Below are 13,251 nucleotides of genomic sequence, written 5' to 3'. Positions count from 1 at the left end.
ACGGATTGAGAGTATTAAGGATGTCACTGATACTCACTACTCGGCAACGTTGTTCGTAACACTTTTTTATCTGAGAATATAAAAGCCAGTCAATCTAGAGGTTGTGAATGTATATATTCGAACATATATTTGGAAGTTGAACGATGTGTCGAGCACTATGTGATTCAAGACTAGTTGTTGTAAAAGAGGACCAGTATGACGTGCCCAAACGTGATCTGTTGCGAGTGATTGACCAAATGCCTTCAGCCAAGATATGTCCAGTGAAACTTACGAGATCAGAATCAATGTTCGAGGCTTGGAACGATTAATTTTCGGGGTTTTGGTTGCCGCTGCAGGATTAATGTAGGTCGCTTGATCCTCTATCCTTAGGTTATTGGTAATGAATACTGAAGAATCATCAGTATTGAAAATGCTTATCCCAAACATATTCAAATATCGATCTCACAAATTACTTCCAATGAAAGGCTGTTACAGATACTGGAAAACTAGTATTCAGATCTCATAAATCATTCGCATAATTTGAGATTTGAATATTTTGGAGCGCCTCAATCAACAGTTGCGTTTGGTCGCCAGCGCAAATGTTTTGTGCCGGTATTCCGTGTTTTGATATCCGTACATTTGAATATCAACGATTATAGTATGATCCCTTCGACCTGGGATGAGCTTAGAATACAAGCTCGAATACTGGAGAGCGAGATTGACTCAAAGTTAGCTGCTTTTGGTAAAATTGGGACTCGACCAGTAGAACACAAACACATCCCTCGTTTTACTAATTCTGGAATAATCAGTAAAAGCAATGCTATCCCAGAAGTACCATCAAATGTAGATTTCGACACGAACTTCAGCGTAATGTGTAATGAAATAGAAGAGCAACTGCAGAGGTGAGTCGAACTGTGGACTCACTAGTAATAAGTATACTAAAGTAACCTTTCTAATATCCACATTAGATAATTTTTCAAAGGTTTTTGCTAGACTATATTCAAGTAATACATTCATACAAAAGTCATATAACTTCTATACTGAGCAATGCCGTTGGATGTGCTAGTATTAGGACGGAAAGAAACGTTTTACCATTTTAATCCCACTGTATATGCCGTGCGTTTAAAACGAATGCTCACTGATTGGATCTCATGTCCCAAATGCGGTCTAGTATATAGCATACAACACTAAATTAATTTGGATCAAAGTTTTAAACTACTTCAAAATATCCAAAAGCCTTTAGTAATGGTCATCTTGCAGTTAACTAAGGTTTTGAAGTAGTTACATACTATGACCTCTAAATCCTTATAATTTTAACTTCAGGTAAATACATTTGATTTATAATCTAGTGATGTAAATCATTACAATAACTTGGATTACGACGGTATTATTAGGACGTACTTCAACGATTATCAACTTTTTCACTTGCATCTTATTCTAACCCTATCTTATTACCATTTCCATTGATTCAGTCCTTTCAAAGTTCCAACCGGCTTAGTGACATGAAGCAACATCCCCAGTGTGGCAATCATATCAGGTTGAGCTGGTATAGTCTACAGATAGACATTTTCAGGACTTCCAAACTTGTCTAATTTGTTATGTTGGAATAGTGAGTCAACCTTTTTACGTGTGTGGGATCCACCATCATTATGCCAACATTGCAGTTATTGGCTTCTTTCCACCATTACTAACGGAAAGTAGTTTACCAAAATACCATCGTGAACAACCTTGTTAGTGTCTTCATTTCCTATTTCTAGTCCATCTGATAGCATAAGTGGTAAGATACCATCACATCTCTGAGCTCCTCTTCCAGTGTGGAAATACATATTTGTGGGACTATCCTGGGTATCGTGAACCAGTTGCCTCGTAGAACAATCCAGTTTTAAATGTCAGTACTTCTTATGTATGCATAGTCTTGCATTAACTGAATATGAGTTGTTCAAAGGAAGTTTGCGAAGTGTTTTCCTTTGTCTAGGATGTTTCGTGGCCTACTTATTTATGAAAGGTAGTTACTGGGTCTACATTAGGTTACCCACGGTATGAAGGAGATAGCAACGTTTTTAAAGTTATTCTTAAACTTAAACTATACCTTTTCTTTAGAATCTTTGATATCAACTAAATAGTTAGTTGATAAAACATTATCTAAGAATAGCCTATAGTTCTAACATAAAATTATTTGGTTGCTCATTTTTAAGTAAAGCTAATGTGATGTGCTTCAAAACGATCGATTATTATTATTCGCACACATGAATATTGGTACAAAGGGGAACCAGATACATATGCGCCATACATGTCACTTGATTTGTGTGTGGGCTGTGATACTGCCCAGATGCCCAAACAGAAGCAGGTGGTTTTCTTAAGGGACCACACGCCGAGCCTTCGACCTAAAGGTCTAATCTACAAGACAGTGGAGCAACGTAAGGAGATGCAGTCCCATTTTATTTTATTTATTTTATTTAAACACATATATATTGGTACAAAAGGGCACCAGGTACATATGCGCCACACAAAATAATGAAAGTAGGAAGAGAAGGGATGAAAAGATAAGGCGGACTAAAATGTACAACCAGAAGACTCTTTCAAATAGGAAAGTAAGAACCATACTTTATGTAGAAAGTAAAAGAAGGTTGCAGCAGGATCGCCACTGGTTTCTATTCTGAGCCATATCTGATAACGTCTCTAGCCACTGTGTTGCACCATCTCTCGGACCCCAACCAAGGAGTCGTGAAGGACCAACAGAAGCTAGCCCTTTGCAGCTCTCTTTCATGCCACGACACCATGTCATACACTGACCTCCTCTCCGCTTTTTCCAACCAGTCCCAGAGTCGGCAAATAATGCACGACGTGGAAGTCTCTGGGACGACATTCGTAAAACATGTCCAAGCCACCGAAGTCGGTGTTTCAAGATGGTGACACCAATTGAATTATCGTCTCTGTGCCCGAACACACGATGCCGAACCTCTGCATTACTAACATGGTGTTGCCACTGGATGTCAGCAATCCTTCGGAGACAACGATGATCGAACACAGAGAGACGTCTAACATCCTCAACTCGGAGAGGCCAGGTTTCACAAGCATAGAGCAAAACTGCTCTCACCGACGCGTTGTAAATCCGACCTTTTACAGCCAGACTAACATCACGAAGGCGCCAAAGATGGCCCAGATTGGCATAAGCCGATCTGGCTTTCCTTATACGTGCATCAATCTCATCACTCACGCCACCACCAGCACTTATATAGCTACCTAGATACACGAACTTCTCAACTACTTCGATCTGCTCACCATCCAGGGTGAGTACAGGATTAGAATCCTGCCAGTCTTGTAGAAGTACTTTGCACTTGGAGGGTGCAAAGCACATGCCGTACCTGCGGACACTGATTGCCAACTGATTAAGTGCTGATTGCATGCCATGGGCATTATCGCACAGTAAGACAATATCATCCGCATACTCAAGGTCGAGAAGTCGTTCTCCAGGCAACATATCCACACCGCCGTTACTTACATCCATCAGAGCTGTTTCCAAGATGTCGTCGATGGCAAAGTTGAAGAGGAATGGTGAGATCGGGCAACCCTGCCTAACCCCACTGCAGTCCCATAATAGCTGGTGACCAACAATAGGTTCAAACGCCATTTGTTCTCTCAGGATCCTGAAGCCCATGTGCACCATTGGTTTGGAACCAGGGTTTTCCAACTCCCCTAGGTGGATCATTCATATCCACCAACCCGTTTAAAGCACCAGACATTCGCTTTTCGTCCTCTCAGTCCCGTAAACAACACCCCCGCCACGAGAAGGCAGTGAGTAGAACTTCCCTGACAGAGACTATATACGCATGGCCATTTGAGAGCATTTCCAATCGGAGAGCTGTGCCAGAGCATTTGAGAGCCTGTTATTAGCTGCCTAAGCATCAAACGTTCCCCTCATGTATGTTTTCCATTAGGTCAAAATTAGCTTTTAATCTAACATAGTTTGATATCTTTCCGGTACTAAGTATAACCAGCTCACTAAAACTAACTTGCCTATAGAGACAATTTTACTGACTATGCATTCATTAGTAATCCTACAAAATAAGCAAAATCTTGATGACTAGTTGAAGAGAGGTGGCAGTTGTGTACACATCCACTAATTGCATCTTTTTGACTAGGATTAGAGTAAGAATGCTCGGAACCAGATCTTCGTTGACTGTATCAGGAATTCATAGCAACCTACAAATATATTTCAAATTACACATGTTTGCATGACATAATCTCAACTGTGGAACTAGTGCTCATGAATTCCCTATTAGCTACCCAAACAACTCTGATGTGTCTAAATAATCAAACGCCATATTAAAATCTCATCTAGGGTCTCAACATCTGAGACATATCATTTAGTGAAAAACTTTAATCGAAGCTCTTGCACTTAACTGAGATAATGATTCACTCAACTTGACCTTTGAAAAGCGAGATGGTTTAGCCTGGTAATCATTCAACCTGAAATTCTCACTGTCTCTATCAAATATAAACAATGTAAAAAATCAAACGTATTCTATTATAAGCGTTTCTGAAGCTCTTTTCACTTTGTATGGTAATAAGTGAAATATATTTAACTTAGATATAGAGTCTCGTGTTATTGAATTAAATTAATCGTTCAAGTTACTGACCTACACTGGACAAGTTTACTCAGACGCGTGTTACACAGAAGGATCATAAACTTATTATGTACTCCTTTTCGCATAAATTTTTGTTCTGTTCATATATAGAAGAGTATCGCTAGTGAGGATGCTATCAAATACATATTGGTAAACCGACCAGATTTAAAACCTTTCTAGTTCCCAGTAACTGTAATAGCATCCTGTGAACGCCCATTATACTTCGCTTAGTGCATGGACGAGTAACATTATATAACTTATCAAGTACAGGGCTTTAGGCCTAAACAGAAGCATGGTTCGAGCCCACAATTAAATGATTAGGAATGGGGTTGTTTAACCACTAAGCCACCACTTCACAGTGCACCAACGTGCTTAGCTATAGATATCTATCAGTCCCATCAATTTGGGCTTAAGGTTTATCTTACTATGAAATTTAGTTATAATTGGAGTATATGTTTAGTTTCATTATTTATTTATTTATTTAAACACATAAATATTGGTACAAGGAAGCACCAGATACATATGCGCCATACAAATCTCATTCGATTTGCTTGAGGGCTGTGATACTGCTCAGGTGCCCAAACTGAAGCAGGTGGTTTTCTTAGGAGCCCACACCCGGAGCCTTTGACCGAAAGATCTGATCCACAAGGCAGTGGAGCATCGTGAGGAGATGCAGTCCCATGGTAGCCGATGATCAACGATTGATTCGTGCGCCATTTGTTCCCTCAGGATACTGGAGCCCATGTGCACCATTGGTTTGGAATCAGGGTTTTCCAACTCCCCTAGGTGGATCCTCCACATCCACCAACCCGGTTAAAGCGCCGGACATTCGCTTTTCGTCCTCTCACTTTTGTGAACAACACCCCCGCCATGAGAAGGCAGTGAGTAGGACTTCCCTGGCAGAGGCTATATATTCGCGTGGCCATATGAGAGCATTTCGAGAAGGAGAGCGGGCTCTCCCCACTCTCGGCCGTACCAGGGCATTTGGGGGCATTGATTCGGTTAATCCAATAGAACGTTATTTATTTCAATCTCCCAAGTATGTAATTCTGCGAAGCTCATTGAAGTCAGAGATAGTTCATTTTAAGTTCGAATACCTAGAAAATGAATAAAGCCCTCCTGGTATCACCCAGTATTTCCATACAAGCGAACAATCAGGCTTTACTTTAATATACATGAATATTTATGCGAAAATGTTAGACCGATCAAGGCAATTTGAGTCAATAATCACAATAAAATAGAATACGTCACCGAGCCTAATAGTTAAAAGTACAAGTTGATAGTGCGAAGACAGGTGTACTGATAGTAGTATGAATATTAAATTACGTAATGATTTTAATGTTTCGTGGTGACTATTCTAAGTCTATTTACCGACGTTTAACATCCTATTTCCAATGTCTAACTATTGATAAGACTTTTGTTATCGTAATTTAATATTATTTAGTATGTTCAGAGCCAGATGGGATGAGTTTTTGAGCATCTGCCAGTGCGGTGGATGCTGCTGAGATCCAGTGTTTTTCCCTAACCTTATGGTTTACCGTACTAGCAGATATCAGTGCTGTTTCCACAGCTTTTTGGATGTCATTCCACGCTGCCTCGGGGTGGGCACAACTTACATGGCTGCCTAACTTTTTCTATTGTTCCTGAAATATATTCTTCTTAAGTAGAACCCTAAGAGGCTTCCTTGCAGCGTTCTTCCTACGTCCAATAAGATGCAGACAGATACGTGCTCACACTAGAGCATGATCTGAATCTAAACACGTGCTCCAGAATGAGCGACAGTCTATCGAGCCCTTCCATCGGTGGCTGATAGCGACGTGATCTAATTGGGTCCGACGTTGGGACGAATTCGGGGGTCGCCATGTCAAAAGATGTTTTTCCTTGTGCCTAAAGTTAGTATTTGTAAGAAACAGGCGGTTATCCGAGCATAGCTGCAGCAGACGGTCGCCATTATCTGTTCTTTGAGCCACGACACCATAAGATCCACTCAGGTGTCTTTCTATTTCGCTTAGTTTACCTACTTGAGCATTAAAGTCACCTGCCACTATTACTACAACAGAACGCCTAGCTTTTCGGAGAAGGTCGGAAAGTCTCCTGTAGAACTCATCTTTTATATCGTCTGAGCTGCAGTCAGTGGGAGAGTAGGCAGAGACGACGAAGAGGCAACGATGAGTTTCCCTATCTTTCCGAGTCCTTACTGTTCCGTTTAGTCGGACAACGCACAGACGGCTATCTACTGGTATCCAGTCTAAAAGAGCTAGTTCCGCCCTAGGACTCAATGCTATACCTACGCCAGCGAGGCCACGGAAAGCAGCATCAGGGCTCCTAGATACACGAAGCGTGAATCAGGTTGGTTCTTTATTTTGACATGGTAAGGTCAAATGAATGATGCTACTCGGATCCTGTATGCGCGTTTCGGAGATGCAATACACACCTATGGTGCGAGATTTTAAAGTCCTAACTAAGAAGGCCTGTTGTCCTATTTGGCACAATGTTCAGACGTTAAAAGTTCCTACATGTAGTTTAGAGCGTGGTTTCAGGAGATTTATTTATTTATTTATTTAAACACATATATATTGGTACAAAAGGGCACCAGGTACATATGCGCCACACTATTTGTGTGTGTGGGCTGTGATACTGCCCGGGTGCCCAAACCGAAGCAGGTGGTTTTCTTAGGGGGCCACACCCCGAGCCTTTGACCAAAAGGTCTGATCCACAAGGCAATGGAGCATCGTGAGGAGATGCAGTCCCATGGTAGCCGTTGACCAATGACAGGTTCGTCCGCCATTCGTTCCATCAGGATACTGGAGCCCATGTGCACCATTGGTTTGGAATCAGGGTTTTCCAACTCCCCTAGGTGGACCCTCCGTGTCCACCAACCCGGTTAAAGCGCCGGACATTCGCTTTTCGTCCTCTCACTTTCGTAAACAACACCCCCGCCATGAGAAGGCAGTGAGTAGGACTTCCCTGGCAGAGGCTATATATTCGCTGGCCATGTGCGAGCATTTCGAGAGGGAGAGTAGACTCTCCCCACTCTCGGCCGTACCAGGGCATTTGGGGGCGGTTTCAGGAGACCAGGAATAACGTTCCGCGTACTCGGATGGTTTGCTCCAGCGGTGTGAGGTGATAAAGGGACGTGAGAAGGGTTGGTTGTGGAGATAAGAGAGTTATTAGGTGTAGGAAGGATTTGAATGTGACCAACTTAATCGCGTGTGCTGTTCGTATAAATATTCATGTATATTAGGGTAAAACCTGATGACGATCTAATTGAAAACAATTGTTCGCTTACATGTGTTGTTCTAATTTTTATAATGGGAATCTTTAATATACAGGATTCAAGCATGTTAGTTATATGCGGTATGCATGTTATTGATTTGATCATATCTTCAGGTTAAAAATGTATGAATTAAGTTAAAACTAAGTGGAGATTTATCATTGTATAACTTCTTTAGTTTTACTGGATTTTCCGTTTTTGATACCAACCACACAGCGATCTTAATTAATACAAGTGATTTTCTAAACATCTTTCAGTTTATAAATACAAAAAAATGTCAGTTAGTAGGTTTATATAGATTTGTTTAATTTTATAATTTTTATTATTGACCAACTTCAGAAAGACAACTGGAACTTGGAGAACCATTTGTGTCAACTTCTTTTTAGTTTAAGACTCATCCTCAGTAAATAGAACTCAGTTACGGTATTTTTCATTCATATTTCGTCCAAATCTATTTAAACACTAGGGATGTTATGTTCACAGACACATATTATCTAATATACCTTGTTAATATACAGACTTACTCAAATCAATGAACGGATGGCAACTTTTGTCCCTGAAACAGAAGCTACACCTACCTCTTTTGACAGTGCTGCACGAAACCCACTTAATCCTACTAATATGGCAGCTGGTAGACTTAGCCAACTGCATACAGCTAAACGACATCGTGAAATTCTTCGTGATTATGCTCAAGAGTTTCGTCAAACTAAGGCCAAACTCATTGCTGCACGTGAACGTGAAAACCTTTTAGGATCTGTAAGTAATTTTTGTTATTTTAAGGGTTTTTCTTGAATATATGCATGGGAAATTATAAGTACCTTTATTACTGATCCTTTGAACTTGAGACAAATGCGTTTCAGTCAGTCAGTCAGCTACAACGTAGGACCAGGCACATTTATGCATCGGTCCAAGTTCCCATACCTCGGAGCACAACAAAATGAACACCAGATTCATAGGAGTAGCTAATTTAGTGGTGGTAGTATATAAAAGATAGGTTGTATATAAGGATATAGTATAGGAAGGAAGAAAGTTATGAAGCAATTTAATCTTAAGGTTTAAGGGAAGATAAAGAGTGTATACACCTACGCCATTGTGATCGATTCTGAGCCATGTCACCTAGAGTCTCCAACCATTGGTTACGATAGTCACGTGGACCCCAACGAAGTAGTCTGCATCCACCAACATGGCTCAGACTAGAAGTTAGTGACTTCAAGCTTTGATGCCACGTTTTGGTTTGGCCGCCCCTAACTCTTTTCCAACCATCCCCTACACTAGTCAGCATATGCGTTTGAAGGGTCCTGGTGATACACCTCAAAACCACTTGTATTGAAACGTGTTCACTGTTTATCCTTAATTAAATATTTCACATCTGGCTACTCTATCAGCGTCCTTTTGTTAATTTCCACTTTGTGTTATCATTAGGCGTAGCAGACGTAGACGTATGGGATGAAGTTGTACATTACTCCTCTGTCTGATGTAAATTCTTACGAAATCATCTTGCATTACTAAACGAATGTCAGATATTGTACGGCAACCTCAGTTACTCCTAAGTATTCGCTGACTATCCACTGACAACTTGAATACAAGAATCTGAAGTTTTTTACTGGATTGCATTAACTAATTTAAAGCTATGCAGAGCGACTGATCTTGATGAATTAGCTTCGAATCCCTCTAAGGTTATGACTTGCTTGTATCAAATAGCGTCCATTGTGGCTTTTCTTTTTCTTTCACTGAAACGACACCTTTTTTGTCCCTTCTTAGGGGCTAAACAGTCTCACAGCCCACAAACAATAATGATATCCAATCAAGAAAACGTAGATTATAATTTGTGGATATTTCCCTTAAAAAAATAGTCTGTTGTCTCTATGCTTTCATTGATTTCCAATATACAGTAGTGTTTGGTAGAATTATTAGCAAGATTAAACCTTCTACACTCTTTGAGTGACATTACAAGAATGTTTGAGTAAACTCTCAATGCCAGTATTAAATATTAAATCCGACTCATTTACTCAGTACTAGTTTACGTACTTGTCTTCAAGCCACAATTTCCGAGAAGGGGTAATGATACGAATCAGTTTTCCAAATCGATGTAGGTAAAGTGGATTTGGGCCTGACATTCAGTAATTGAATGCTGAGCATTTTAACCACTATGTATAAGATTCTGGTTTCAATACACATATCTTCCACTTTAGCTTCTGTAATATACACTGTCACTGTTATAAAAGTAGTAAGCACAAATAAGGCTATGTATTGTAGGCTAGCCAATCCGTGAATCCTGAGATGCCGAGCAGACAATGTGATATTCAAAAACAACCATGGGCATAAACTGGTCTTTAATTGGTGTTTAATAAGACACCACATCTTTTGATGCGTTGCTTATTACGAACGATATTTCTTCTTTGTGTTCCTTTAGTATTTCTTCTTTATATGTGTTTCACGTTGTTTTGTTCCTTTAAAATATAGGTTTATCGAGATACAAACTCCACAACTGTAAATCTAAGCGGTGATTTTACTTCAAAACCTCAATCTGATGTAGATTCTTCCGGTGGTAATCAACGTTCCGGTTTACAGTCAAATATATCTAGTTCAACTCGTTTACTTCTGGATGAACAAGAAAAATACCATCGCTCTAATCGTCTGTTGGATGAACATTTAGCTGCAGCATCAACAATACGAGCAGCATTACGTGCCCAACGCTTCGCACTACGTACTGCCTCAACAGGCCTATCGAGTTTAAGCTCCCGTTTTCCACAGGTAAAGAAACTGATCAATAAAATTGACTGGAGACACAAACAAGACTCAATTGTTTTGGGGCTAGTCATCGGCTGTTGTGTTGTGTTTCTGCTAATTTACCGCTTCTTTTGAGTTATATACATATATATTACTTATTTTTTTAGGAGGTAGTACTGTGATGTTTTGACTAATATCTTGTAATTTCAAAATACGAATGAGGTGCGTGTGAGTATGTACATGTATTTCTGCTATTGTTAATATTATTATTTCTAATCCTTTACTTTCCATGTTGTCAATATCTTCTCACTAACAATATCTGAGGTTTGATTTATCGAGCTAATACACAATGTTTAGTTTTCACAAATAGAGGGGTCCTGCTTAAGAAATGGAACAAACAAACTATGTCCATAGTCTGTTGATAAAAACCTAACCATACATGTTTAGAAATGCCCTTAAGGAGAAATTCTTTATAAACATATCGAGTTGACATAATAAAAATCATATGGGAATTGCTATAAATAGGGGGAATGTTTTATTCACACTTCAACTTTGGTCGACGTTATTAACAGAAAACATACATAGACATTCGAGAATTTCTTATTAAGCAACGTATCCTTTTCTTACAATGCCAATTAGATTCAATATTTTTTTTAAAATAAGGTAGGATATTCCCATAGATAATGAAATCGCTTTGTATTTCCAGTACATAAGTTCTTTCCGTAAATACTAAGAAGAAATCTAAAAACATTTCATTTCTGTTTAATACCCTTTAACCACCATAAAGCTTTTATAGTGTGTCACCTAACCTTCAAAATATGTACAAAGTTGAAGTCTTTACCATCTTAACCACACATTCGCACGGTCATGCTTTAAGATATTCATATGCTTAAAAAACAAAAGCTTCGACCAGTGTAACTTGCTTCATATGGGAAGTTGGACTAATCAGTGATAAAAAACATGATAATAAATCTTAAAGGTTGCATTTTATGATCATTAATCTGTGGAAGTTAGTAATTATTTAATAAATACATCAACAAATGAGGACTTAATTTGGTTAAAGTTTTCTCAACTAGCCGAAACTATTAAAGAGAAAGCAGTTCTCGTCATTCACTAACACCATCTGAAAGGCATTAAAAACTGGGTAACTGTATAGTCTTAATTTGACCATTCCCAGCTATATGCACATTCTATTTTCTAAGATTCAAACGGGATCAAACCTAACACTTTAATAGCCTTATGGTAAGCTTAATACCTTTAGATCACTAAGTTGGAATGCAATTTCCCTTCAACTCATCATGTAACTTGACGATTATCCTCAAACCACATTAATTAATAGAATATATCAATGGACCTAAAACGAATTAGTTCATTCATTGGCTCTGATGTACGAGAGGGGAGTGATTCATGGTTGTTTATAATAAAAATAGTCAGGTGCAGGTACACCCAGCTGATGTGTCTCGAGGACAACGAAACGCGCACTACGCATTCTACCGCTAGCCACCATTCATCTCTGTTTATAATGCTTGTGATTTAAGGCGACATTGAGACAATCCTCACAGGATGCCAATAAGAGACTGATCAACTGTAGTCCTAAACGATAATAGGAAGATTCGAATAGCCACGCGTATACAGCCAATGCCAGGAAGTCCTACTCACTGTCTTCTCGCGGTAGAGGTGTTTACAAAATTGAGAGGACGAAAAGCGAATGTCCGGTGCTTTAACTGGGTTGGTGGATATGCAGGATCCACCTAGGGGGGGGTAGGAAAACCCTTATTCCAAGCCAATGGTGCATATGGGGTTTGGGATCTTGAAGGGACAAATGGCGTTTGGACCTATTGTTGGTCATCGGCTACCATGGGACTGCATCTCCTTACATTGCTCCGCTGTCTTGTGGATTAGACCTTTAAGTCGAAGGCTCGGTGTGTGGCCTCTTAAGAAACCCACCTGCTTCTGCTTGGGCATCTGGGCAGTATCACAGCCCTCACACAAATCAATGGTAATTCTACTGGCCTTATTGTTATTGTATGGCGTATATGTATTTGGTATCCCCTTGTACCAGTGTTTATGTGTTCTTATGTCTCATAATACTGAGTAACTGCTGTATAGATTATTACAGATCATATATCCAACGAGAATCCAATATTGTAAAGAATGCTTGAGGTGTTCGTTATCAGTTTTCAGAGTAAGTAGAAATTATGTTAAATGAGACATATACTTTATCAAGGATGAATATGTACTGGGATGAGCAATAGTATTATATACTTTTAACGATATAGAAACTCCCAGGTCTATCCAAATGTTTTCTAGTACCTACGAATGTATCAGCGCTTGAGGACTAAGAATGATCGTGAGTATTCATGTACGTGTTTTATTAGGTTATCGATACGACACGATAATGTGACATCATTTCAAGTCAATATATTTTGCATCAATTCAGTATAAGTTTCATTCAGTATGACAGATGCGAACTCTTGTTCATTGTGACGTTCTTTCAGGTCAACATTCTTGTTCCAATTTACTAGGAATTTTGTTCAATATTCGGTGACTATATTTTTCCCTATATGTGATACTACTAAATGTGTGTGAAAATCCGTATATTTTTGGTCTAATAACGTGTTTTTGGAGCGTCAATAAATT

The 13,251-nt window shown here is 39.3% G+C and overlaps 1 protein-coding gene across 1 annotated transcript; it reads left to right on the top strand.

Moving 5' to 3' along the window:
* The first annotated feature begins 547 nt into the window (after positions 1–547).
* Positions 548–10,893, top strand: Smp_077230 (hypothetical protein). Its single transcript, XM_018790326.1, has 3 exons — positions 548–881; positions 8,400–8,637; positions 10,345–10,893. Exons 1-3 carry the CDS (start codon positions 640–642, stop codon positions 10,744–10,746), a joined length of 882 nt encoding a protein of 293 aa, XP_018655681.1. The 5' UTR covers positions 548–639; the 3' UTR covers positions 10,747–10,893.
* Positions 10,894–13,251: the final 2,358 nt, after the last annotated feature.

The sequence above is a fragment of the Schistosoma mansoni genome, chromosome W (genome assembly GCF_000237925.1).
Source record: "Schistosoma mansoni strain Puerto Rico chromosome W, complete genome".
In the NCBI taxonomy this organism is placed as follows: domain Eukaryota; kingdom Metazoa; phylum Platyhelminthes; class Trematoda; order Strigeidida; family Schistosomatidae; genus Schistosoma; species Schistosoma mansoni.
Note: the sequence above shows the minus strand (reverse complement) of the source record. Positions and strands in the feature narration are given on the sequence as shown.

Coding starts and splice junctions, on each gene's coding strand:
- Smp_077230 (XM_018790326.1), top strand. CDS start 640: ATGATCCCTTCGACCTGGGATGAGCTTAGAATACAAGCTCGAATACTG. Junction 882..8,399: donor ATAGAAGAGCAACTGCAGAG/GTGAGTCGAACT, acceptor GTTAATATACAG/ACTTACTCAAATCAATGAAC. Junction 8,638..10,344: donor GTGAAAACCTTTTAGGATCT/GTAAGTAATTTT, acceptor TTTAAAATATAG/GTTTATCGAGATACAAACTC.